The sequence below is a fragment of the Schistocerca americana genome, chromosome 6 (genome assembly GCF_021461395.2).
Source record: "Schistocerca americana isolate TAMUIC-IGC-003095 chromosome 6, iqSchAmer2.1, whole genome shotgun sequence".
NCBI classification, from domain to species: domain Eukaryota; kingdom Metazoa; phylum Arthropoda; class Insecta; order Orthoptera; family Acrididae; genus Schistocerca; species Schistocerca americana.
The window spans coordinates 291367618-291394324 of NC_060124.1; the positions used below are offsets into that span (position 1 = coordinate 291367618).

Genomic DNA, 26707 nt, shown 5'->3' on the forward strand with positions numbered 1-26707 from the left:
ACACACGTCTGCAGTATCAGGCAAATGAAACCACACTGCGAGCAACAGCACCAGTGCATGATGGGCGTGGGTGGGGGTAAGGAAGAGGCTGGGGCAGGGAGGGGGAGGGATACTGTGGTGGGGGTGGCAGACAGTGAAGTGCTGCAGATTAGACAGAGGACAGGAGAGAAGGTGGGAGGGGGGGGGGGGGGGGGGGTAGTGAAAAGGAGAGAAATAAAAAGAAAAAACCTTCATTAGTCACTGTCATCAGCCATCCAGTCCCACCCTGTTCCCATTCCAGCACTACACAGCCGTCATTTCACCATCACACCCAGTCTTTTATTTTATTTTTATTTCTCTGCTTTCCAGCGCCTCAGTCGTACCACTTTACATACTATCACAATTCAGTCAGATTTATGGCTGATGTCAGCAACTCTAGATTGACTATGTCATGAACGACGAGCTGATGACATCACTGTTTAATCCCTTAGCCCCATGCCAACCAACATAAGATGAGGGGGAACACAGACATGACTTTAAAATGTCACTTAATATTCTGCAAGCTGATGTCAAGTTATACAGGGTTTTGTGTCTGAACTTTATAGAATTGTCAGGCAAGCGGCTGCCAGATTAAAGATTTAAGTGCATAGTGGGAGCACATCATCATGGTTAAGATTCTTTTCATGGGTGGTTAATGTGGAAGGGCCTGTTACTCCAAGGTCATGAAATGTTCAGGTGACACACTAGTAGAAGGCAATAGTGTTAAACTGCTGAAGTGCAGGTAATAACAGGCTTGTTTGTCTCACAAAGAAGAAAACACAAGTTCTGCGAAATCTGAATTGTGGAAACCTGTGTAGTCAATTTCTAGAACTGATTTTCAGAGTGCAATCCGTGAATAGTCTTCAGTTATCTATAAGCTGCTCTTGATAATGCAAGAATGATAAGAACTCTCATAGAGGCAGATAAGCAGTAATTCTTCTCTTGTCCCATCTGTGAATGGAACAGAACAAAATCTTTGCAGATCAATATAAACTATGTGGCAGACAACACTATTTGTTGCACAATATATGAAGTAGAGTTGGAGATGTGGTATGAACACAATCTATCAAAAATAAAGTTGCTTTGTATCACACTGGAGAGGGAAAGGTCAAATGATATGGAAATGTATAAAAAGCCATTACCTTCCATTTTGTAACTAGCAGTGTGTGATTAAAATAAATATTCAGTGGCAGTGATCCTCATCATATCAAGGAATTTAACGGAAAGACTTGTGCAATACACCATAATTCTGCAGCAGTAACATTTAGTACCTAATGTAGCTGTTTCTCTAAGAAGGTGACTTTTCACAGGCCAGCTATTGGTCAGCAAAACGCCATGAAGTGTTTGGTGTGATCACAAATGAAGATGGCAAGGTTGTGAAAAATTTGTTTGGAAAGTGGAGTGAAGCACTGTACTGCGGCGTAGCTCCATCAGCACGCTGTATCTGGAGGCCAGGTAAGTATTTATACAAACGTAAGAATGTGATGATAAATTAAGCAGGTCTCAAATGTTTAGTTTAGCATTCTAAAGCATAAACAAAAAACCAAATAAAAATACAAAATACAGACTATAATAACAATGCTATAGAATTTTGGCAAAACCTTTGTAATATATTGCAACTACTTATCATTCATATAAACTCTGTTTTTATACATTCCAGTGAGGGGCATTAGGAAATCAAGGAAACAAACAGCTGTAACCCAGAATTTGTCATATGAATTAAAAAGTGAAATAAATAGAAGTGTGAAGATGTCAGCCACCTTCTCCCTCCCTGTCTATTCACATAGCAGAAAAATAAGATACTTTGCATGGAGAATAAGTGATCAATTGATTGCTTAAGTTATTTTATGATTTTATATTTCATATGAGTGTTTCACATCATAATATCTGATTTTGACCAGTTGGTGGTCATCTTCAGACTATTGCACGTGTTCAGCAAATGCTGATGTAATATTCCCATTGTGTTGTCTACAATATTAAAAATCCATAGTATTGACAGTGAAACAGGAATGTTACATCTCAGCTTGCAGCATATACCTTCAGTCTAAAGATGGCCACTGGCTGATTGTAACTACACTGGAGAGCCAAAGAAACTGGTACACCTGCCTAATATCGTGTAGGGCCCCTCAAGCATGCAGAAGTGCTGCAACATGACATGACATAGACTCAACTAATGTCTGAACTAGTGCTGGAGGGAATTGACACCGTGAACCCTACAGGGCTATCCACAAATCTATAAGAGTACAAGGGTGTTGAGATCTCTTCTGAACATCATACTGCAAGAGATCCCAGATATGCTCAATAATGTTCATGTCTGGGGAATTTGGTGGCCAGAAGAAGTGTTTAAATTCAAGAAGAATGTTCCTGGAGCCACTCTGTAGCAGTTCTGGACATGTGGGTGTTGCATTGTCCTGCTGGAATTGCCCAAGTCCATTGGAACGCACAATGGTCATGAATGGATGCAGGTGGTCAGATGGGATCCATATGTACATGTCATCTGTTAAGAGGCGTATCTAGACATATTGGGGATCCCATATCGCTCCAACTGCACTTGCCCCACACCACTATAGAGCCTCCACCAGCTTGAACAGTCCCCTGCTGACATGCAGGGTCCATGGATTTATGAGGTTGTCTCCATACCTGTTCACATCCATCTGATCGATTCAATTTGAAACGAGACTTGTCTGACCAGGCAACATGTTTCTAGTCATCAGCAGTCCAATGGCAGTGTTGATGGGCCCAGGCAAGGTGTAAAGTTTTGTGTCATGCAGTCATCAAGGGTACAGGAGTGAGCCTTCGGCTCCAACAGCCCATATCAATGATCTCTCATTGAATGGTTTGCACGCTGACACTTGTTGATGGCCCAGCATTGAAAACCACAGCAATTTATGGAAGGGTTGCACTTCTGTTACATTGAACAATTCTCTTCAGTCGTCATCGGTCCTGTGCTCACAGGATTTTTTTCTGGCTGCAGCGATATCTGAGATTCGATGTTTTACTGGATTCCTGATACTCACAGTACACTCGTGAAATGGTCGTACGGAAAATCACCACTTCATCGCTACCTAGGAGATGCTGTGTCCCATTGCTCATGGGCCCACTATAACATCACATTCACTTAAACCTTGATGACCTGCCATTGTAGCAGCAGACACTTGTTGTCTTATGTAGGCATTGCCGACTGCAGCTCCGTATTATGCCTGTTTACATATCTCCGTATTTTAATACGCATGCCTGTACCAGTTTCTTTGGTGCTTCAGTGTAGTTATGGTATTGTGAGAGGTGATTATTTCATGTATGATATAAAAAATAAAGGAATCTATTCACGTGTTAGATCCTACAAAACTTTATACATTCCCATTTCCCATCTTCCTCCTTCACTAATGATCATCTTGCTGCCCTAACATTGTGTACGTCTCCTTGCAATCTCTCATTTGTACCCACGTGTTTGTGATCCACATTTGTGCAGTAGTCCTTTGCTTCCTTCATTCACATATATCCTATATTGCCTCATGTTCACATGCTATACAAACTGCCTGTGCCTCTCTTTCACACAATTCCTTGCTCCATCCACTTGTTCAAGCATGTAGCCTATCACCATTCTATCCATCCTTTGTGCACATGCCCCCTCCTCATTCCCCATACGTCTGCTCCTCTGCTACTTATTTGATCCTCCTCCATGCACCCACATGTGTGCACAGTCCCGGCTACTTCCTCATTCACCACATCTCTAATTTGTGTACATTCTTCCTCTCCTGACACTCTCCAGAATGCTATTCACCTCTGCCCATTTCAGTTACCCTATTCTATGCTGCTAACTGGACTCTTTGACTTCCATAGATTCTTTAGTGCTGTGCATTTGAACAACTATGCTGGATCAGCAGAATTACTAGAAGTATTTGTGCCCTTATTCTGCTGATGTGTGTCCATACTGAATTAGGACAACACTTACGTGTATTATTCTACAGCATACAGTCATAAGTGAGCCTCCTAGTGCAAGTGTGAAATAATAGGTTCCTATTCAGCAAGAGTTATGTGCAAATTCTGTTCTAACAATCCTGTCTAGTTTGTTTGCAGTTTCTTTGCATCACTTTGGCCTTGTACTTAGGTTGCTGCTATATTAACTGAACTAGTTACCCATATGCCTAGAACACACTAACAATGCATTATCAACTGCAACAGGTACACTGCCAAACACAGAGTACAACCGTGCAGTTTCCAAGAATTTTCAGATGAAGGCACCTCAGAATTGAATGTTTTATAACTCAGTTATACTTGCAGTGTTGACCTTGTCCAAATGATCAATCGCAATAGTGATAAAATTCTGTTTTCCATGCGCATCAGTTTTTTCATCAGTGCAAAGACAAACTGAATCCCATAACCAACAGGAGGGCAACAGAATAACTGATTATATCTAGTTATCAATGTAGCAATATTTAGGTCAGTTTCAACATCATAGGCTTGCTTATACAGTATATCACAGGCTGCCATGTATGGACACAAGACTCATATAGTGTGGCACTGTTTTGCAATGTGGTGAGGGTACTAGTTGTGGCCATGAATAGTAGCTGGTTATATGCAGAAATGTCTGCCCTTGTAGCTGTGTGGTCTGCACAGATGACTGCTATGTGGGAGTCGTGGGTTCATTTTTTGGTACTGTCAAGGATTTTTCCTTGGTGGGAGGTCTGGTATGGCCTGCGCTCGTGTCTCATGGGGCAATTTGAGGAGCTACTGAACCCATTAGTAGTGGTTCCAAGGTCAAGAAATCTGACAATGACCAGGAGAGCAGTGTGCTTATCACATGGCCCTCCATGCCATATACAGTAATGCCATTGGTGGAGGATGACACCATGGTCAGTTGGACCCAGTTGATCAGTTTAGGGCAGAATGCAGTACCTTATGTGATCTTTAATATGTAGAGATCATACGCCAGGTGTTCAACTGATTACGTGCGCATGAGATGAGACACCTGTAAAACTAGAAGCCATGTCTTGTACGATCCACTGCACAATGGCTGTTCATGGTGCTTATGGGTCCAGCACATTATGACAGCTTCTGCAACCCTGGTACAGTCTATTTAGTGTGTTCCCAGAGAGGGTGTCAGAAGACAACTCAATTTCATCACACGGGAACTGGGTTATTGATTATGTCACTGATAATGATGTGTCAAACTCTAACTTATACCCTTTTTTTAGTCATTGTTTGTTTGCCTTATAATGAGCCTGTAGGTTTGTGCTTTGTGTCTGTTGTTATTCTTTTAGTGACTGAAATGTTTAGATGTGCCGTACAAACTGGAATTAATAGAGGTTATTGGTTATCCTACCTTATTATTTTACAAATAAGAATGACTAACCTATTCTTTCAGGCACCATGCCAGAAGATTATGAACTATATTATGGCTTTACAAGATTTGCTATTGAGCTAAATGAACTGGATCCAGATATGTCAAAATATCTACCAATAACTGACACCCGCTTCAGACCTGATCAGAGGTAATTATTTAATAACAGTATCATGAAAAGAGTATCTTTTTCATAACAGCTTTGAATATCTTTAATTTTTGGAAGCTAATTTTCCTGTTACAATCACTGTTTAAAAGGTAAATGCTTTTTCAACTTCTGATATACATGACTTTGTCAGTGCAGCTTTTCTGATATGCAATAATATTCCATATTTCTTTTTCTGTGTCTGGAGTTGTTCATTGATCACTTCATTCTAGCCTAATATTCATTAGACCTACACTGCCCATCTTTACCTTTTCTGTGCTGGTATTTGTTTATTTGCACAAACCTGCCATCTAAATAATGTCCATGCTGTTATTAATGTGCATATCAACTTAAAAAGTTAATGATTCTATTTTCTTGTTAGGAATTTGCTGTTTTCATTTGATTTGCCCTTGCATCAATAGAAAAGATTTCAATTGAATCAGTATATCTTTAATGTAAAGTAAAACTTGTCAAAACTGGAAAAAATTGTTGCCTGTGTTGGAAGTGAGGTGCTATTTGTGTACTATGAGACTTTCTGTTTCGAATGTTTGTTTTCCAGGTTGTTAGAAGAGGGGAACCTTTCTGGAGCAGAGACTATTAAACTTCAGTTAGAACAAGCACAGCGGGAGCGGAGAAAACGCAAAGAACAGGAGGGTATACAACATCAGCCAAAATGGTTTAGGTGAGCTGTTAATGTGGCATTTTCTGTCTGGAACTTTGTGGTAAAATTGGGATTGCATCAAGACCTCAGATATTTTTGGGTGATGGTCTGAACTCACCTTCACAAATTTATGTGAAGTTTCACTCTTCCACTTTTGCCTCCCTATTTTTCAAAGCTCCTCAGACCATCCTGTTAATCAGAGGAGCTCATTCATAGCGAGCCTACATGTAGGCTAGATTGTCAATCTAATTTTTGAAGATGACATCTTACTCTGTGGGATATGTACTGATGCCATTCCTTCTGACAGACTAAAACTGAATTATTATAATTATAACTTTGATGTGGGTTTCTGTCTTTTGAGGACAGTGCACAGCCATTGAGGTCTGTCTACAGACATGTCACATGACCTGGTTCAAAATTTCACCTGCATCTACATACATAATGTGCAAACCATTATGAAGTGCATGCCAGTAGTATACAAAATGCTACCACATGTTAGTATTTCCCCCTGTTTGAGATGCATCTAGGACTTGGGAAGAATGACTACTTAAACCCCTCTGTGTGCTATAATTAGTCCATTGTTGTCTTTATGCACCTTATGGGAGCAATACCTAGGGGGATAAAGAAACTGAATTCTTTACTGGTCCTCGAAACTTTGGTAGTATGTTTTTGCATAATAACTATCTGTCTTCAAAAATCTGCCAATTCAGGCAGTCAGACAAACATGTGACCATTTGTGCTGCTCTTCTTTGTTCCAAAATGGGATGCACAAGTGATTTGTAACTGGTCTCCTTTTTAACTAACAGCATTTTACCAGTATATAGGTAGTGAATCAAAGCCTACCACTTGCCATACCTGTGACTAAGCCCGTGTGATCTTTCCATTTCATATCCCTACAAATTGTTACACCCAGGTGTTAGCATGAAATTGTTTCTAGTTGTCACTCATTGATGTTGTAGTCTTTACTTTTTACTGTTGTGTGACATGTACATTGTATGTTCTTGAATGTTTAAAAAAGTTTATAATCTTTGCACCACTTTTAAACCTTATTGAGATCTGACTGGACATTTGTATAACTTCTTTCAGATCGTACTTTATTTTGGATAACTGCATCACCTCAATAAATCAGAGATTGCAAATAATAGTCTATGCCAGATCATTAATAACAGTACAAACTAAAGCACCCAACACACTTTCCTGGGACATGTGTGAAGTTGCTTCTACTTCTGTCAATGGCTTTCTAGCTGAGATAACATGCTGTGACCTCCCTACCAAGAAATACTCAGTCCTGTCACATATTTTGCTTGATACCCTGTATACCTGTACTTCAGTTAGTAACAATTGGTTTGATTCTGAGTCATTGACTTTTAGGAGGTCAATAAATATTGCATACACCTGATTTCTTTGATCCTTAGCATTCAGGATGTCATGTGCTGGTTGAGTTTTGTTTGCTCGATGTTTATGGAATCCATTCTGGTGATCATGGAGTAAGTCATTGTGCTCGAGATACCACATTATACCAGTTTTTACATAAAAACAGTACAGGATGACTTGTAATTAGTTAAATTTAAAATTTATTAATCAGGTGACTAGTTTTGATCTTGGTACGATCATCATCAGACCATTAAAACTCCAAGACATCAGCTGGAGAGAGTGCTGAGGAACAGCCCACTATGTAGCAATGATAAACATAAAACATTAAGTATGCAGCAAAGATAAAATTCATCATATTACAAATGTCTCCAAAAGTGTCATTTTTAGTAGAATTTGTTGTGATATAGTGTCAGGAAATGGGATGGTGGCTGCTGAATGTGCTACCTATGGATCTAGTTCTTTTACACTCATGGCTGTCTGCTAGTATGTAGTGCACTATGGCCTCTGCACTATAGTGTCTGGGAAACAAAACTTGTCACACATTTTAATTTCACAGAAATTCTTCCCCTAAGGTTCAAATTGAGTTACTTTTGGTTCTACTTCTACTCTAAGTGCCTTGTTGGTTCCATCTGTAGCATTGCCAAGTTCAGGTCACATAGCTGTGAATGCCATAAAAAGTTTTCAGATTTTGTCATCATGAAATTGTGTGGGAAAACAAAAATAACGACAAGAAACACCCTAAATCAGAGATGCATTCAGTTGACTGGCAGGAAAATGCTGCTGCTTCTCAACGGAACAATCATTTATTGAAAGCTTAAATACAACCAAAGGAAGAAAACAAAAACCCTCAAAGAAGGCAGTTAATGATTTTGCAAAAGCAAACCACAAAAAATAGATGAAAATTTTGCTAAAAGAGATGTGAATATTGCCAAAAATAGATGCTGTATTTTCTGGTCCCTGCTGATGGCATTTAGAGACTAAAGTGTATTATTAGCAAGTTTCTTTTTGTTAGTGTATTGTGCCTGAGTTCTTGCAAGTTTTATTTTGTTATGAAAAAGTCTAGTATGTCGTGTGTCTGAAAGCAGCACAATATGGATTCACTGTGCTGTTTATTAGGCAAAAATTTGAAAAATGGGCTTAGGGTGAAAGAGTAGGAAGAAACTTGGTGCACCTAGATTCTATCTAAACACCGTCAAGAATCAAAGTAACACAAATGCAAGCAAGGATATATTTGTAATTGCAATAGAGCACTGCATGGTAGCAAGTTTAGCCACTGATGTTACTTATCTGCACAATAAAAAATACAAAAAATGATGTATTTTGGAGAATCTTTAATGTGGTGTATCACTTAAACTGAATACTTTCATAATGTGCAAGCATAAATATAAAATCGAACATATATGGCAGATTAGATTTGCACATACATAAACCAACATGGAGGCTGCAGGGTTTGCTTAAGTCAGCTAATCATAGCACAGGAACCATGTCTTCATGCAAAATTACTGTTTTGTCACACAAACTCATAAATCCCAAATACTGAACACCTGTGAAAAACATTAAATATCTCAGTCTCAGAACTGAAATCATGAGAACATTAAGCATGCAGCAAATCTTAACATTCACCACATTAAAAATCTCTCAAACGTGTAATTTTTAGTATAGGTTATTGTGATAAAGTGTTGGGAAATGTGGTGCCTGCAGCTAAATGTGCTACCTATAGGTCTTATCTTGGAGTTAGCTTTTGGTATTATTTAATAGCGGATTATGAAAAAGAGATACAGCCTGTAAACATTTTAATGAGTCCTGGCACCATAATTCTGATCAGTAGATTTCACAGTCTTCTCCAGTATGTAAACCATGGGCTAAGCCTGATCTAAACACTAACTTAAGTGTCACTGACAGTCTTTATATAAGAGCAGAATTTATTTGCTATTTTTGATGGATTTTCCAATAAGATTCCACTACAGTAATCATTGGAGACTCCTATAACACGAATGGCTGTGTGCTATATTAAACAGTGATTTATCTCTCCTCTCACATTCAGCACTCTAATGATATATTTTCTTTTAGTGGTAACTTTTAGGAAGAGGACAATGATGGATTCAATTAAAAACGGTTATTAGTGAATAACAGACTCTACTGGGTGTAAGGGTGTAAATGTGGATATTTCTATTGGTGACTTGAGGATGGTAAACTGGATGACATTAAATTAGCAATTACATCATTTGCAGACTAATAATTATATCTATTACAAGTCATATATTTTTAGGTTGGATAGTACCTCCAAGTACATGTGACAAGAGCAAGCCATTATTGCTTATTTTCTCCTGGGCGACAGGTCATCCCCCTGCTGGTTCGGGGGTTAGAATAGGCCCGCAGTATTGCTGCCTGTTGAAAGAGGTGACTAAAAGGAGTCTCAAATGTTTTGGCCTATATGTGATGGTCCCCTCTTGGGTTTGACCTCCATATTTCCAAATTCTTCCAAAGAGCGAGCCAATTGGGGAAGGGCGCGTTACATGGTGCATTGTGTCCATCATGCATTGAGACCTTTAGCCAGCTTTCTTGTCGTCGTATTGCCGTCCCGCTTGTTCTCCATCTCTTAGGTGAGGATACATTTCTGGGTGCAATTTCCACCTTTCACTGTGCGGTGTTGCTCTTTGCGGAGATGATGACCATGGACTTCCTTGTACTTAATGTCCAGCACAGTAGCCAGTCTGTGGTGGTGGGGGCGCCATGTACCCTATTGGTTGTAGCCCCCTGACAACACAGGGATCACTCTGCTGATGCCTGCACTGTTAACTCCTCATGTATGCCAAGGAGTAGATGCCTATCTCCCTGAGGCATCGGGAATCCCAGCAATGGCCATCTTGCCAGGTGGCCCTTTCTGAGGTTGGGTGGCGCCAGTGGGGAGGGCCCTTGGTCGGAGTGGGTGGCATAATGGCGAATGACCCGCAATTAAGCATGGTACATCATCCCTTGCTGGTGGCTAGCCACCAGCAGTCTCTAAGCATTCTTGGGCTCAATTCAACGCTCAGGAATACGATCCCAAATCGTTCCCCTCCCAGGCCGCACCATGGGAGGAGCGTAAGGCTCAGTATGGCAGTGACACTTATTCGGCCCGGTTCCTACTTTGTACGAGAGCTGATGGGGAGCCTTTCATGTCAACACAGCCTCAATTGTTCATAGAGCATTTAGGGGACAAGTTTGGGGAGGTGGAGGGCTTGTCCAAACTGCACTGTGGGTCAGTATTGATAAAAATGGTCACGAAGGTTACTTGCTTGTGACAAGTTGGGGGATGTTTCAGTTACCATCACACCCCATAATAATTTAAATATAGTCCAGGGTATTATTTTCCATAGGGACCATCTTTTGCAGTCTGATGACAAGTTGCACGCTAATTTAGAGCGGCGAGTTGTTCATTTCGTCCAGCGTGTTCATCGGGGTCCGGAGGATAATCAGAATGCTACCGGTACCTTCATCTTGGCCTTCGAGGGTGACACATTACCGGAGAAGGTCAAGGTGATGGTCTACCGCTGTGATGTCAAGCCCTATATCCCTCCCTTGATGCAGTGCTTTAAGTGCTGGAAGTTCAGCCATATGTCTTCCCGCTGTACTTCCAGCCTCACATGTTGAGATTGCAGACGCCCATCACATCCCAATACTCCATGTGCTGCACTTCCCATCTGCGTCAACTGCGGAGAGCATCATTCACCTTGCTCGCCAGACTGCAGGATCTTACAGAAAGATCAGAAAATCATGAAATATAAGACCCTGGACTGACTGACCTATACTGAGGCTAAGAGGAGATATGAACGACTCCATCCTGTGCGAATGACTTCCTCATATGCCGCCGCTATGACAACCGTGATAGCCCCATCAGTTCAGCGAATTCCAGTCGGCTCATTGAGCCCTACAACTCCACATGCCCCCTTGTCCAAGGGGCGCACTACCCACGCTGTTGCTCCTGCGCCACCTACCTCGGGAGCAACAACCCCCCCCCCCCCCTCTCCCCACCCCCACCCATCGGGCTAGTCCGTCCACACTTCTAAGCTGGAGAAGCGTCCAATTTCTTCGGCTCCTCTTGCTCGCAAGGGGTCCTTTGGGTCCCTCCCTTCCCAGGTTTCCACAAGTGGGAAGGGTAATGCCTGGCAGTGGCATAAGTGCCCACAAGCAGCTGGTCGTAGGGCTTCTCGATCCTCCTCCGTCCCAGAGACTGAATCGGTGAAGCCCTCCCAGCCAGTGAAACCCAAGGAGCAGCGAGAAAAGTCCAAGAAGACCTCTAAGACAAAGGAACTTGTGGTGGTACTCACCCCACCACAACCTACAAGCTCTGTGTATGAGGGTGAGGTAGAGATTTATGAGGGCGAGGTAGAGATTCTGGCGTCCGCTGAGGACCTAGATCTCGCCAGACTCTCAGACACAATGGATGTCACTCGCACAGGTACTCAATCAGTGGCAGCAGGTGACCCAGCGGCATAATCTGCCTCCTCGGTCCCTTCACGTCTTTCTCGGCCATGGACAGTGTCATCCTCCAATGGACCTGCAGCAGTTTTTTCCACCATCTTGCTGAGCTCCGACAACTTCTCAGCCTTCACCCTTTCCTCTGCATTGCTCCTCAGGAAACTTGGTTTCCTGCGATGCGAACCCCTGTCCTCTGTGGCTGTCGGGGTTATTATAGGAACCGGGCAGCTTATGAGAGGGTATCTGGTGGCATCTGAATCTACGTCCTTCACTCCCTTTACAGTGAGTCTGTCTGTCTACAAACACCTTTAGAGGCTGTCGCTGTTCGGGTGTGGATGCCTCAGGCTGTTACTGTCTGTAGTCTATATCTTCCACCGGATGGTGATGTCCCGCAGCATGTCCTGGCTGCGCTGATAGCCCAATTGCCACCACCTTTTCTGTTACTGGGTGACTTCAATGCCCATAACCCTCTGTGGGGTGGATCAGTGGCAACAGGCCTGGGCAGCATCATTGAGCAAGTATTGGCACAGCTCGAACTTTCTCTTTTAAATAATGGTGCCTTCACACATTTCAGTGTGGCGCATGGCATGTACTCAGCCATCTACCTTTCGATCTGCAGCCCTAGCCTATTACCATCTGTCCAATGGAGTGTGCTTGACGACTTGTGCGTTAGTGACCACTTTCTGATCTTTCTGTCACTGCCACAGCGTCACTCTTCTGGGCGCCCCTGCAGATGGGCTATGAATAAGGCTGACTGGAACTTGTTCACCTCCATTGCCGCTGTTGAGCCTCTTTCCAGTGACGCCATTAATGTGGTGGTTCACTTGCTCACCACCGGCATCGTTACTGCCGCAGAATCTGCTATCCCCTGTTCTTCTGGGTCCCCTCGGCGGAGGACTGTGCCTTGGTGGTCGCCTGAGATCACTGAGGCGATTAAAGATCGCAGGCGGGCACTCCAGCGTCACAAGCAGTATCCCTCATTGGAACACCTCATCACCTTTAAACGGCTCTGTGTGCGAGCCCGCCGCCTCATTCGCCAATGCAAGTAGGAGTGCTGGGAAAGGTATGTCTCCATCACTGGCCTCCGTATCTCTCCATTGCAGGTTTGGGCCAAGTTTAGGCATCTTGATGGCTATCAGACCCCCATCAGCGTACCTGCGCTTTCACTGAATGGAACAGTCTGTACTGACTCTGACACAATTGCAAACTGTTTAGTGGAGCATTTTGCTCAGAGTTCTGCTGCTGTGACTTATCCACTGGCCTTCTGCTCCCTGAAAGAGCAGTTGGAACATTGGAGCCTTTCATTTCACACGCGCCACCGTGAACCGTACAATGCTCCGTTCAGTGAGTGGGAATTCCAAAGTGCCCTAGCCGCTTGTCCTGATATGGCTCCCGAGCCACCTCTCAGTGGACTGCCAGCAACACCTCCTAGACCTTTTCAACTGTATCTGGGTTGAGGGTGAGTTCCCGTCGCAATGGCGGGAAAGTGTTGTAATCCCCATAGTGAAACCTGGCAAGAACCCACTGGAGGTGGACAGCTACCACCCCATTAGCCTCACCAACGTTCTTTGCAAATTGCTCGAACTCATGGTAAGCCGGAGGTTTAGTTGGCTACTTGAGTCTTGAGGCCTTCTGGCTCCATCTCATTCTGGCTCCATCTCAGGATGGGTTCTGTAAGTTCCGCTCTGCTGCCGATAATCTGGTGTGCCTAGAGTCTGCCATTCGTATGACCTTTGCCCGCCATCATCGTCTAGTCGCCATCTTTTTTGACATGCGGAAGGCATACCATATGACATGGTGACATCATATCCTCTCTACGCTTCATGGTTGGGGTCTTTGGGATCCGCTCCCGATTTTCATACAAAATTTTCTGTCGCTTTGTTCCTTCTGTGTGCAAGTTGTGGCCTCTAATAGTTCCTACCGAGTTCACGAGGATGGGGACCACAAGGATCTGTCTTAAGTGTCTGCTTCTTCTTGACTGCAATTAATGGACTCAGTGTGGCAGAGGGAATGTCTGTCTCATCTTCATTGTATGCTGACGACTTCTGCCTATGCTATAGCTCCACTGGCATTGCAGCTGTTGAACAGCAGCTGCAGGGCGCTATCTGAAAGGTGCAGTCTTGGGCTGTAGCACATGGCTTCCAGTTTTCGGCTACCAAGACCTGTGTCATGCATTTCTGCCAGCAACACACTCTTCAACCTGAGCCACAGCCTTATCTTGATGGCGAACCTCTTGCTGTGGTGGAGACGCATCAGTTTTTGGGTTTGGTTTTCGATACCTGGTTGACTTGGCTGCCTCATATTCGCCAGCTTAAACAAACATGCTGGCGGCATCTTAATGCTCTTCGTTGCTTGAGTCATACCAGCTGGGGTGCCGATCGGTCTACCCTTCTACGGCTGTACCAGGCGTTAATTCAGTCCCGTTTCGATTATAGGAGCCTGGGTTACGGTTTGGCATTGCCTTCTGCATTGCAGTTGCTGGACCCCATCCTTCACAGTGAGATCCGACTCACCACTGGAGCTTTCCAGACAATCCCTGTCAACAGCGTACTTGTGGAGTCAGGTGTCCCTCCATTGCAGTTTTGGCGCCAACGTTTACTAGCCGCTTATGCTACACACGTTTGTAGCTTGCCCGGGAATCCTAATTATCGTCTCCTGTTCCCTCAGTCGGTCATCCATGTTCCAGAATGGCGGCCCCAGTCAGGGTTTACGATCACAGTTCGCATCGGAGTGCTTCTCTCTGGGCTTGAGGTTTTCCGTCTTCCACCTCTTTTCCGGGCCCCTCTGCATATACCCCCGTGGTGTGTGCCTCGCCCGTGCCTTCGGCTCGATTTGGCACAGGGCCTGAAGGACTCAGTCCCTCCTGAGGCCCTCTGCCGCAGCTTTCGTTCAGTCCTTGCCGCATTTCAAGGCTCTGACGTTGTCTATACTGATATTTCGATGGTTGCTGGTCATGTTGGTTATGCTCTTATTCTAGGGGATCATTATGAACAGCGCTTATTGCCGGCTGGCTGCAGTGTTTTCACTGCCGAGCTGGTCGCCATCTCTTGTGCCCTAGAGTATATCCGCTTCTGCTCAGGTGAGGCTTTCGTTATCTGTAGTGACTCCCTGAGCAGATTACGAGCTATCGACCAGTGTTTCACTTGCTCTCGTCTGGTGATGGCTATCCAGGAGTCCCCCCATACTCTTGCTCGTTGCGGCCGCTCTGTGGTCTTTGTGTGGACTCCGGGGCATATAGGCATCCCGGGAAATGAACGTGTTACAGGCCATACAGGCTGTCGGTGCACTAGCCTTGGAGATTGGCCTTTTGGAGAGTGACCTCAGGTCAGTTTTGAGACAGAAGGTACTTCGCACCTGGGGTGAAGAATGGCGCGACCTTCCTTCACACAACAAACTTCGGGCCATCAAGGAGGCTACCAGAGCATGGCGCTCCTCCTTGTGGGTCTCTCGCAAGGACTCTGTTGTCCTCTACCGACTGTGCATTGGCCACACCTGGATAACGCACAGCTATTTATTGTGCCACGAGGACCCACCTTTATGTTGCTGCGGGGTCACCTTTGACTGTGGCCCACATCTTGTTGGACTGCCCGCTTTTAACTCCGCTCAGGCAGACGTTTGCACTGCCTGATAAGCTTCCTGCACTTTTATCAGATGACGTTGCCATGGCAGATTTAGTTTTGAGTTTTATTTGTGCAAGGGGTTTTTATTGCTTGATCTAAGTGTTTGTCCTTTTTTTGTGTTGTCTGGCCTTTGGCCTACGGTTTTAGACTGGGGTTTTTAGTGCATTTCTTGGTGGTTGGCTTTTCCTTTTTTGTTTCTATGGTCAGCCAACCATTGTCACACTCGGTGTTATTTTAATTCCTTTTGTCTGGTCTCTGTGTCTTTCTTGTCCTGTGTCATCTCTTGTCATCTCCATTGTTTGTTTTTATTCCTTGTGGGGGGCTTCAAGTTCGTGGAAAAAGGGACCGATGGCCGTAGTAGTCTGGTCTCTCTAATCCCACAAACCAACCAGCGGCAGGTCAGCTACTGAAGTGTGGACACCTGGATGCAAAACAGTTAATCTATATTAACAGGTGTAGTTCACTTAGTGGTGTAGTTACAGCCATCCAGAAAACATCAGTAAGTAAAGTTTGTGATGTTTTTGTGGAAAGACCATTCAATGCATGGAAAAAAACAACCAGCTCACTGATGTGTGTACATGTTAAGATAACACATGTAAAGATATCTGTGCTTAAACCCGTTATATATGGTTTATTACTAAAGTTGTTACTGGGTTCAAACAATATAAATATACTGCTGTCCAAAAGTAAAGCAACAAACTGCTATTTCCCCGTCCTGTGTCTAATTCATGATATAATCATACAAACTGTCTACAGATGTCTGTACGATTGTGTTCTGCACAGAAGACAGCATTTTGGGCAATGAAAACCCACGCCAATGGTGACGTCAGGGCACCTATCAAATGGAGTAGTGTTTGATGGGTAGTCTGGCATCCACAATTGCTGTGTACGCTGTCACAGACAGTGTAGTTTGGCACAGAGAAGATGCCTACCAGACTCTCTGTGGTGGAGGGCCATAGGAAGAATGGAGGGAGGACAGTCACAAACTCGTGTGGCCTGATGGCTTAACGTGCATTGTTTTGTTGTTTCTTGGATGTGGCAAGCATTTATACAGACCAAAACTGTATAACAAAGACCAGGGCAGGGCCGACCACATGTGACATCACAAAAGAGAGGACCATTATTTGGCTGCAAGGGCACTACAGTACCACCTTAGTACTGCACTGCAACTGGAATCTGACCTCTCAGCATCCACTGGATGTGCCGTATCAAGGCAAATGGTGTAGAAAAGGCTTTGACAGTGTGACCTTTATTGTCAAGAGACCTGCTGTATTCGTGCCTTTGACACTTATTCACAGAAAGGAAGATCTAGCGTCAATATGCCACATGGCCTGTTGAAAAGTGGGCCAATGTTCTTTTTACAGATGAGTCCTGATTTGGCCTCGAGAGCGGTTCTCAATGGATTCGCATCTGAAGGAATATGGAAAGTGATTTCGGTACCCGAACATTGTGTGGGCAAGATTATGTTGATCATTCAAACATCTCTTCATGAAGTTCTACGGGTGAATCAGAAATATTTAACTGCTGTCAGGTATCATGACGAGGTCTTGGGACCTCATGTACAGTTGTGAGGTGCTGTGCACCCAGACTTCGTACTAATGGATGATAAAGCTCGATCTCGCATAGCATGAGTGGTTGATGTTTTCTTGGAAATTGAACATATTGCATGCATGGTGTGGCGTGCTTGCTGTCTCGAAGTGCCATAAAATTTCTTCACAGGCATCAACATGTCTCTTTTTCAGTTTTGGAGTGAGTTGCTGTGACATCCATCTTGCAAACTCTTTGTCAAAGGTAAGCACATCGTGAACAATGTGATGTGTTGAGCCATGACTAATATTCAGATATATGGCTGTTTCATCCACCGTCACACAACAGTTCTCCTTCACAGTAGCTTCAACTGCTGTAGTACATTCTGGTGCCACAATGCAGTGTGCCTGATCCAGGCAGTGAGCGTCTGTCACAGCATTCACACCATTTCCAAATTTTCTACTCCTTTCATGCACTTGCTGCAGTGATACACTTGCATTATCACAATGGACCTTCTTTTCTTGATGAGTTTCAATAAGTTCCATACCTTCAGTCCTCAGATAATGTGTGTGTGTTGCAAAGTAGGGCAGCCACTTTGAACTGGTATTGTGGCCTCATTTTGCTTGTCTGTAATATGCTTGTAGGGCATACTGTATGTTATTGGTACTAATACTGGCAACTTACAGACCATTGGCATGAAATATCAATACTTAATTACACTTTTAAGGTTTTAGGCTAAGACACCCTATCTTTGTTCCTTCATGTCCTCCACAACCCAGCATACCACATTCCTGGATGTTGATCTCCTCCTCTTTGATGGCTCCATCTGCACCTCTGTCCATATTAAACCCGCCAACCACCAACAGTACCTGGCTTTCAACAGCTGTCATCCCTTTCACACCAAAAAATCCCTCTCATACAGCCTGGCCATCTGGGATGGCATATCTGCATTGATGAGAACTACCTTGCTCAGTATGCTGAAAGTCTCACTAAGGCCTCACAGACAGGCCCTATCCCCCCAGACCTGGTCCGCAAACAGGTCTCCTCTGTCATTTCCTCTCAAACCCCCCTCCCCCCCCCCCCCTTCATCTCCCGATACCACGCCGAACTGGATCAACTGAACCACATTCTTCGCCAGGGCTTTGATTACCTATCATCATGCCCTGAAATGAGGGACATCCTACCAGAGATCCTTCCCACCCCTCCTAAAGTGCTGTTCCATCACCCACCCAACCTCCACAACATCCTAGTCCACACCTATGCCAATCCCAATCCCTTGCCACAGCAATCATATCCCTCTGGAAGACCCAGGTGCAAAGCCTGCCCAATCCATCCACCCAGCACTTCCTATTCCAGTCCTGTCACAGGTTTGTCCTACCCCGTCAGTGACCTGGATCTGCTGCAATCATTGCTCAGCTTTTTGTATGGGCTTGACTACCAATATATTGCAGCCAATGCACAGTATTATTTATTGTTCCAATGTGTGGGCTTCGGTAATGTTCCCAAGAGGTGAATTCCAGTCTAATGATGTGGAGCAACTGTACCAGGATTGATGCCAGATATGCTGGGGGCAACTGAGGCGGATGCTTCCGTTGCTGGCATTCCATATAGTAGATTACATAATGTCTCATATATTGGAATAGACCTGGCCAATGATATCTGTGTCTGTTTTATCAAGCATATTTGTACTTGGAGCATCATGAAAATATTTCACTACAGCTGGTCATAAATCAGCTATGATAATGAGACCTCCACTCACATTGGTGGCTGTGTGTGTGTGTGTGTGTGTGTGTGTGTGTGTGTGTGTGTTTTTGTGTTTTGTCCAGTAGCTTACCTGTCCTCCAACAATCCACTACTGAATGTCTTAGTCAGTGCTTCCTCTATGTATTAAGTAGCAATATATTTTAATGTATACTGTTATTCTATGTCAAATTTTCCGTTGTTTTATTGAACCTATACATTCGTAGAATATTTAAGACCTTAGCAATATCAAATTAATAAGTAAGTCCCAGAACCTTACGGAAATCACGCAATTGCAGGTTGGATTGAACCATATTGACAGGTACTGATCATGTTCACTTACTGGAGTCTCTTCCACATGCTTGTCACTGATTGGCTGTCATTTAATGGGCATAACTCCACAATGGTACAATTCTGAGCTTTGGATACCTGGAAAATTTTGATTGATTAGACATCGCTAACTTGGTCTGATCTTACCACCAGGTTGTTTTGCTCCACCTTGTAAATTACTTTCCAAAGAATAAAACAGTACTTGTTGATTGTCACACAAGTATTCTGCTTCTGCCAAATGATAAAAGCACATGAGAAGAGGCCTGTGCTGAAAGAGGAAAAATAATCAGATTTGCCAGAACATAGCACCTACCTTGAAAGAAGCTTTGGCAATGGGGAAACTGGCAGACTTTAAATACAAACACTTGAAACATACAAACTATTGACCAGATATGGCACCTTTGCACTTGTTCTACATCTAAATAAATTTGTCTCAAAAATATTTTGAATCCAATGAAGAGGTTGTAACAATATATGGAAACGTGTTGGACAGTGCACATTGAATGAAAAGGGAACAAAATGGAAAACTGAGTGTGTTTTTGCTCAAGAAACCTAGTATTTAACTGACAGGAAATGGACTTTTTTCCTTTATCCTCATGTGTAAACAGAAAAAGAGGTACACTATGTGTCTGAGAGAATGTTACTCCATTCACTGGTTTTGTTGTAAATGCAAGTAATGTAGGGTACATTAAATTACTTGTGCTTCGAGCAGACAAGTGAATAAAATAATATCCTCTCAAAAAATATTACAGTATGTCAATAAATTAATGCTTCTTTGTGTTGTTAAACATCATTTCGTACATCACGGTGGCAAGTTCATTTCATTCAGACATTTTTCTCACGATCATATGACAATATCGTGTACTAATGAACCAAAATTATTTCTTTCCAGCAAGCGCATGTCGGATACAGGTGAAGAAATATGGGAATATTCTCATCGTTATTGGGAATGCAGAAAAAACCCAGGCTTTGTTAACATGTCATTTGAAGCCATTTGGTAGCATCATATATTTAATGGTTACATTGTTGTGTGGTTTTACAAATATGTGCTTATGTATCTTTTGAAGAGCAATCCCATTGTGTGTGATGAGTAATGAATAAGGCTTTTGTTGAGATCAGGAAACTAACTAATATTTAGCATCTAAATGTAGATAAGTAAGTTTCTGGACACTAATGTGTAGTATATATATATGTAAACCTAATTTTGGAATGCTCATGACATTAAGTTCCCAAAGCAAAGTATTGTTGGTGTGTGTGTGTGTGTGTGTGTGTGTGTGTGTGTGTGTGTGTGTGTCACTATATATAATCCACAGATTTTGGGAATAATTTGTCTGTATTCATTGAATTAATGGTGAAATTTATCTGTTGTCTTACGTACTTTTGAGCATTTCTAAATCCGTCAGTCATATATTTTTGAGAGTTCTGGCAGCTTTCAATTATAAGTACTTGAAATATGTAGCATGTATGATCAGTACTATTTCCAAATAGTATGTCCAAAATGTGGTTGTGTGATACATATGTATCGTTACATTAAGTTCACAGTGCTTTATTTCCAATCAGGTGGCCTATGTCTCCACAACTGATACATCTTTGAGTCAGATAAAAGTGTAACATGTGCAGGGGCCTTGATTTTGTTGTGCATAATCAATCTAATAATTCCCATGATAATGAAATATCGAGTGGTGCTTGTAGTTTGTAAGTCTTAGGCAAAGTTCATATAACTAGCCTCTCAAATGTGGAATATCTTTGTACTCAGGACAGTTTTAGATCAGGACTGTCCTAAAAAAATTAATAGCAGCTAAGTGGAGATAAATGCAGCGAATTAGTGAGAGAGTTCAATCATTATGCTATGTCAATTTGACCAGATCATTGAGTTTATTCATAGATAAGATGTGTACTGTGAGAAAAGTATTTTTTTCCCCATTTGAGAGAGGTGATTTAAATCTTCCTTCTATTTAATGTGTGGAGGGAATTATGTTGAAAATCTTACTGTTAATTTTAAAAAAGAAAATACTATTGCTAATTTTCCATAGCCTAATTTGTGTTAGAAATGCTATCATGAACATGATAAATATGCATTGTTGTATTCTTATATTTGTCTGATTTAATCAGTCATGTGTAAAAAAGAAAAGTCAAAACTGTGCGTTAAAAATGACATTGAACCTTGGTACCTATTTGGCAGTTTCATAGTAACTGGTGATATATTTTAATATATACTTGTAAACTATATTATTGGATTGTTTATATTGTTAAGGTTTGAAGGATGTAATAGAAAAGTTTATTAGGTGTGTGTGTGTGTGTGTGTGTGTGTGTGTGTGTGTGTGTGTGTGTGTGTGTGTTGTTTCACTGTTTAACATTTTTTGGAGAAAATAGTAGTATTCTTCTCTTGACCTCACTTTGCTGTCTTATGTAATTAGTTTTCTTCCTTTGTTATTCAGCACACAATCTCTGAGGAAGCATTACAGCACATTGGCTTGGAACCATTTCCACTTTGATTACCATAATAAATGAAAGCAAAAAGGAAATTAATTGCATTTGATGAAAAAGTATGCCAAATTGTTATTTCTGAATTTTTTTAATGCCTGGCTCCATAAGAATTTTTCCTCTCACTTCCATCTATTACTATAATGTTCTAATATGCCCTACTCTGGGCAGCTAATGTCTTGCCGGTTGTCTTCTGTAAGCTGAATTGGTTCCCCAATAGTCCGTCCTTGAATTGATGCTAATACTTTTCTGTGTAAAACATCAATAACAAGTTTGTTCAGTATTCTTTGTCTTAGGGAGTTAGGTTTTTAATTATTTACTTATTTCTTTGATACTAGAGTTAAACAACTGAAGCAATGTTACTTTGTCTCTTCTTACTTTTGTTAAGTGGCAGCCTTGACTGAGTCTTAATTTTTATAGGTATTATACATAAGTTTCACTTAAGACATTATGACATATTATTGTTGTTAAACTACCTCATTGCTGCATTTTCCCACACCACATTTAAAAAGAGACAGTCTCTTAGGCATTTTATTTAACATCTGTCCTAAATATATCAAGTCATTTTTAAAATTTGATAATAGATAGCCATTTAATCTCAATCTACACATTAGATATCTGCTACATGTCTCATTCCTTATGTAGTCACGTGCTATGGGCATTTACTGGAACCTCAGGTATGAAGTGTTCGGTCTTAATACATATGAGATAGTGGACTGATTATGAAATTACTTAAAAGCACACGGAACAGAAATGGTAAAGCCTGAACATTAAGAGCTGGATAAATTCTTCAACAATTGAGTACAGTAGAGAGATAAAAAGATCATTCAGAACTCCACCTGATATTAATGAGCCTAGCTGTGACAGTTTGTGAGCAGTTCATCTGTGTCCCCCCCCCCCCTTTCTCTGTCAATCATCCCCCTTACCCCCACCCAGTTACCAAACATTTGTTTTGTGTTACTGTTTAATAATATGTTCCATAGGTCACATCTATAATTAAGATTTTCATATGGCTCATATACGTTGTGTAAACAATTGCTTGTGGCAGTACAGGATTAATTTCTCATCTGTGTATGGCTTCTGAATACTTACTTTCAAATATGTCAAATCTTTTATTTTTTCAAGCTTGTGTGCTACCTTTAAACTCAGTATCACTACTTGATCATTGTATTTTTCTTCTTATTTCATCATGCTACAAAATTAGTCTACTCTTGTGTGTTTACTTCAAAATTTTACACCCCAAACACTTGCCCCCAAGCAGAAAATTTCACTTCACGTCAGTAGCAGTGTGAATTCTGGGAGTGATTACCATCCTTTAGTTGCAGCAGGACTATTATGTCCTTCTTCTAATCTGTGAACTTCTATCTCAGCCATGATTTCATTTCACCAGGGACACCCATATACCAGCTTCTGTGCTGGATGAATTTCAAATGAACATGGTTTTTCAGATAAATCTTGAATATTTTCAACACCTGGTCCATCTTGATGGCACCTGATATGCTCTGAGAGAACGATTAGTTCTTCTCATTCCATGATTACTTTATAACACATTTGCATTTGATGGCTTTAGCTCAATCAGCAGACAAAGTGACATGACCCATTGCAACTTGCCATTGCATACTATCGGTTTCTTGTCCCTCTCAGCTTCGCAAGAAAATTGCAGTGTTTCTGAGAACTTGGGATTTATTGCAGCTACAAATTATGCCATTGACTTTACTGTGTTTGTTGGTGCTTTCTTATCTGTTGATATTTATGTTTCAAAAATTATGTTTATAAATTTTATGGTAAATTTGTTGGCCCCAGATATCTACACAATTGAATGTGTGTACCCTTTATTAAAATTTTGTGTAGAAATTTGTTCAGCAAGGGATTCATGTGATTGTTCTTTTTTATGGAGACCCTTTAAAATGGGAGATTATCTGGAAGTTTTCACATGTGTTAGACTTCCATAGGTTTTACATAAAAATTATATTATGAATCGTCACATCTTTAAAAAATTTCAAATTTATCAACAGTATTTTCACTTAATTAGGTCATATGTTATCTTTTATATGTAAAATAGTAACTGAGGCAACACTTGTGCACGCGATTGCTGGAGACTGCTGTAATGTCATACTTTTACAGTGTAGATACACTGAGTTGTTTGTAATGAAATGTAATTATTCAACAGAGCACTTCAAGTGTAAGATTTTGTCTTGCCTGTATTATAAACCACTAGACTTCTCTCTCCACTGCCATAAACTCAGTCATGAGTGGAAACTGATTAAAATGCTGATTGTATTATTTCACTCTGTGGAATTTTGAAACAGTGGTGCTACTGTAACCATTTTTTTAATCATGTCAGAGATAATTGAATCAATAAAATTTTATGAGAGTTCAAAGGATTCTTTCTTATTTTCGTTTGATTCATATATTTTATGTATTATTTTTCATATGCAACATGTTAGTATGTGGTTATGGATATGTTTTAATTTTTTTCACATTATGTGCCTGGAACAAATGTCAGATAGGAGGCAAATGTGAAATGTTGTATTTAATTTCTGTACTGACTATCAAAGACAGAAAACACTAAACATAACTGCATACTAGCTGAAAGAGAGCTGCACTGTTTGAAAACATTTGCATAGATAACGTTACTGAGGCCACGTCTTTGAAGCTGGTGAAAAAACAGATCTGACCAGGAAAAACTTATAGTTGGAAACATAATAGTTTTAAAATCAAATCTTAAATTTTTAAACAAACCACCACACCCTTTGCTATTGTTATTTCCTCTGTCAAAATGCGGGAACGGAAAAGTGAAATACAATGAGCAAAGAAACTGAGAGTGAAAGTCAACCTATTCTTCTTAGGATGCTTGCTGTGTAGACATATTGTCAAACATTTGCAAAAGAGTGTGACTTGTACTAGACAGAAACAAAATCAAAGCAATATTTGTTTCAAAATAGTTTATAAAATCCTCCAATTATATATTAATTTAATATTTCACAATGTCAACTGTATTTTATTTGAAACAGTCATAATAATTTGTATGTGATGAGAGTAATACAGTAGACTGCCACTATTACCAATATTTGTTACCATTCCTCCTAATTATTATTATTGTTATTATTATTATTACTGTTATTTTTTCTTTGTTTGATGGAGTATCAATATGTTATGGCACTAATTATTAGTTATTAAAATTTGGCATAGCTGTATGTTGCAAATTTTTCACTGTTCTATAAGGCCTTATTGACAGAATGCTTATGCTGTAGTTTTTTAAGCTGTATTTAAATTTTTTATATGCCACTACTAAGTATCGTCAAATGAACTTATAGTACAGTATTTTTTATAACAGAATCTAAATTACCCAACCAAGTCATACGATTTCATTTAATACCTTTTTAATGGACTCTATGCACACAAATAAAGAAATAGCCACAGATATTACCACTATTAATGTTTGTATTTCTTTAAAATAGAAATTGTTGATACATAATTTTCTGTATTTGCCTACAGCTTAGACATTTTTAAACTAGTTAGGCCTATGCCCTGGTTTGATTACCATATAAAAACATGGTGGCTTTGGAATGCATGATTCATATTTTTTTTCTTTAGTGTAAATGTGTTTAAATATGTAATAACTGACTTTTCAAAATATAAATGTTGAACATCTTTAAGCTTTTGAGCAGCTCGTAGAACCATTTGTACTAACAGTTCCTTTAAGATATGTGTCCGTTCTTATAGAAATATCAATGCTCAAACTACTTAATATTAGAATGAAATTGTTAGTTGACCATGATGTACTTAATCACATTCCATAACAACCCTTCAAGTGGGATTACCTGAAGCACCTATTTAATGAAATCTTATTAAACCTCTCCAAGGGCTGTGTTAGAATAATAAATATATAATATACACTTAAATGCTTAGATTTAGGCTGCTACTCATAAAATTGAGCTGAATATTATGATTTGACAGTAGATACGAGATAGGTAAAACACTTGTCGTTGTTGTTAGTAATGAGAAACACATAAACATGATATTGTTACTAGAATGAATCTTTTATAATTGACAATAATGTGCATTGCACACATTATCTGTACATTTATTGAGACCTGTTTTGTTAATTAAGTTATTCTACTTAAAAAATTGTCTCCATTTGGTTCTTCAAGTGAAGTTTTTCTTTATGTTGACTTGCTAGTATAATATTATGAAAAAATGTTTAAAAAATGAAAAGGGAAAACAACATAGTTTTGGGACAACTCTTTCTGTAAGCTGTGGTATGATTTAAAAAAAATGTATAATGTAAAATTTTATATGTGCTGTAATGTGGGAAAAGCTACTGCAAGAGGGGGAAAAAGGAACTTGTTGAAGGTGGGTAACAATACGGTAAGAAATGGAAGGGTGAGATTATTTTTGTGCAGCTTAAATTACATTCCTTATAAAGTATGTTTAGCCATGCTTAATGAAACATAAAGTAAAACAAGAACTGAAATGTAATTTAATTTCAACAAAGAGATTGATATCACATTTTACTTGTGGTGTATGTATAAAGCAGAAATAAGCAGATTTTATGTGAAGAGAATTATGTAACATAAAGCCACAAACTGTTGTGGTTCTGTTGGCATTGTTTTTAAGTGACATGACTACTTAAATTGAATAAAGTACTTAATTCCTAATTATTTTATCTCAGAGAAAGCACTGTTTATGCTCATATAGTGGTGTAATATATGTGATACCCTTAATCTTTCTGGATTATTTAAGTACAAATGTAACAATAAATAACTGAAAGTAAACAGTTGGAAAATTTTATTTTTTCTAGCTGGTCGGTGGAGTGTCAGAAAGCATCAACCTTGTTGTGGGAGCCTATGCATTCTGAATTGAGACAGTAGTCTGAATGCTGGCATGCATTTGAGATTATTGAGTGATTGTTTTTTTGGCAATTCTCATATCCAATGCACTATTCCAACATGGCTAATGACCTAAACTTCCATCCTGGTATGTCACTTATTTCTTCAGAAGCT

The 26707-nt window shown here is 40.7% G+C and overlaps 1 protein-coding gene across 1 annotated transcript in view; it reads left to right on the top strand.

Moving 5' to 3' along the window:
• LOC124619465 (oxysterol-binding protein-related protein 6-like) overlaps window positions 1–26479 on the top strand; it is a 261036-nt gene extending 234557 nt beyond the window's left edge. Inside the window, exons 16-19 of the mRNA XM_047145864.1 lie at window positions 1329–1473; window positions 5384–5510; window positions 6064–6186; window positions 20110–26479. Of these exons, the coding sequence (XP_047001820.1) occupies window positions 1329–1473; window positions 5384–5510; window positions 6064–6186; window positions 20110–20218 (504 nt within the window). The 3' untranslated portion in view covers window positions 20219–26479. The remainder of the gene's footprint in view (window positions 1–1328; window positions 1474–5383; window positions 5511–6063; window positions 6187–20109) is intronic.
• The last annotated feature ends 228 nt before the right edge of the window (window positions 26480–26707 follow it).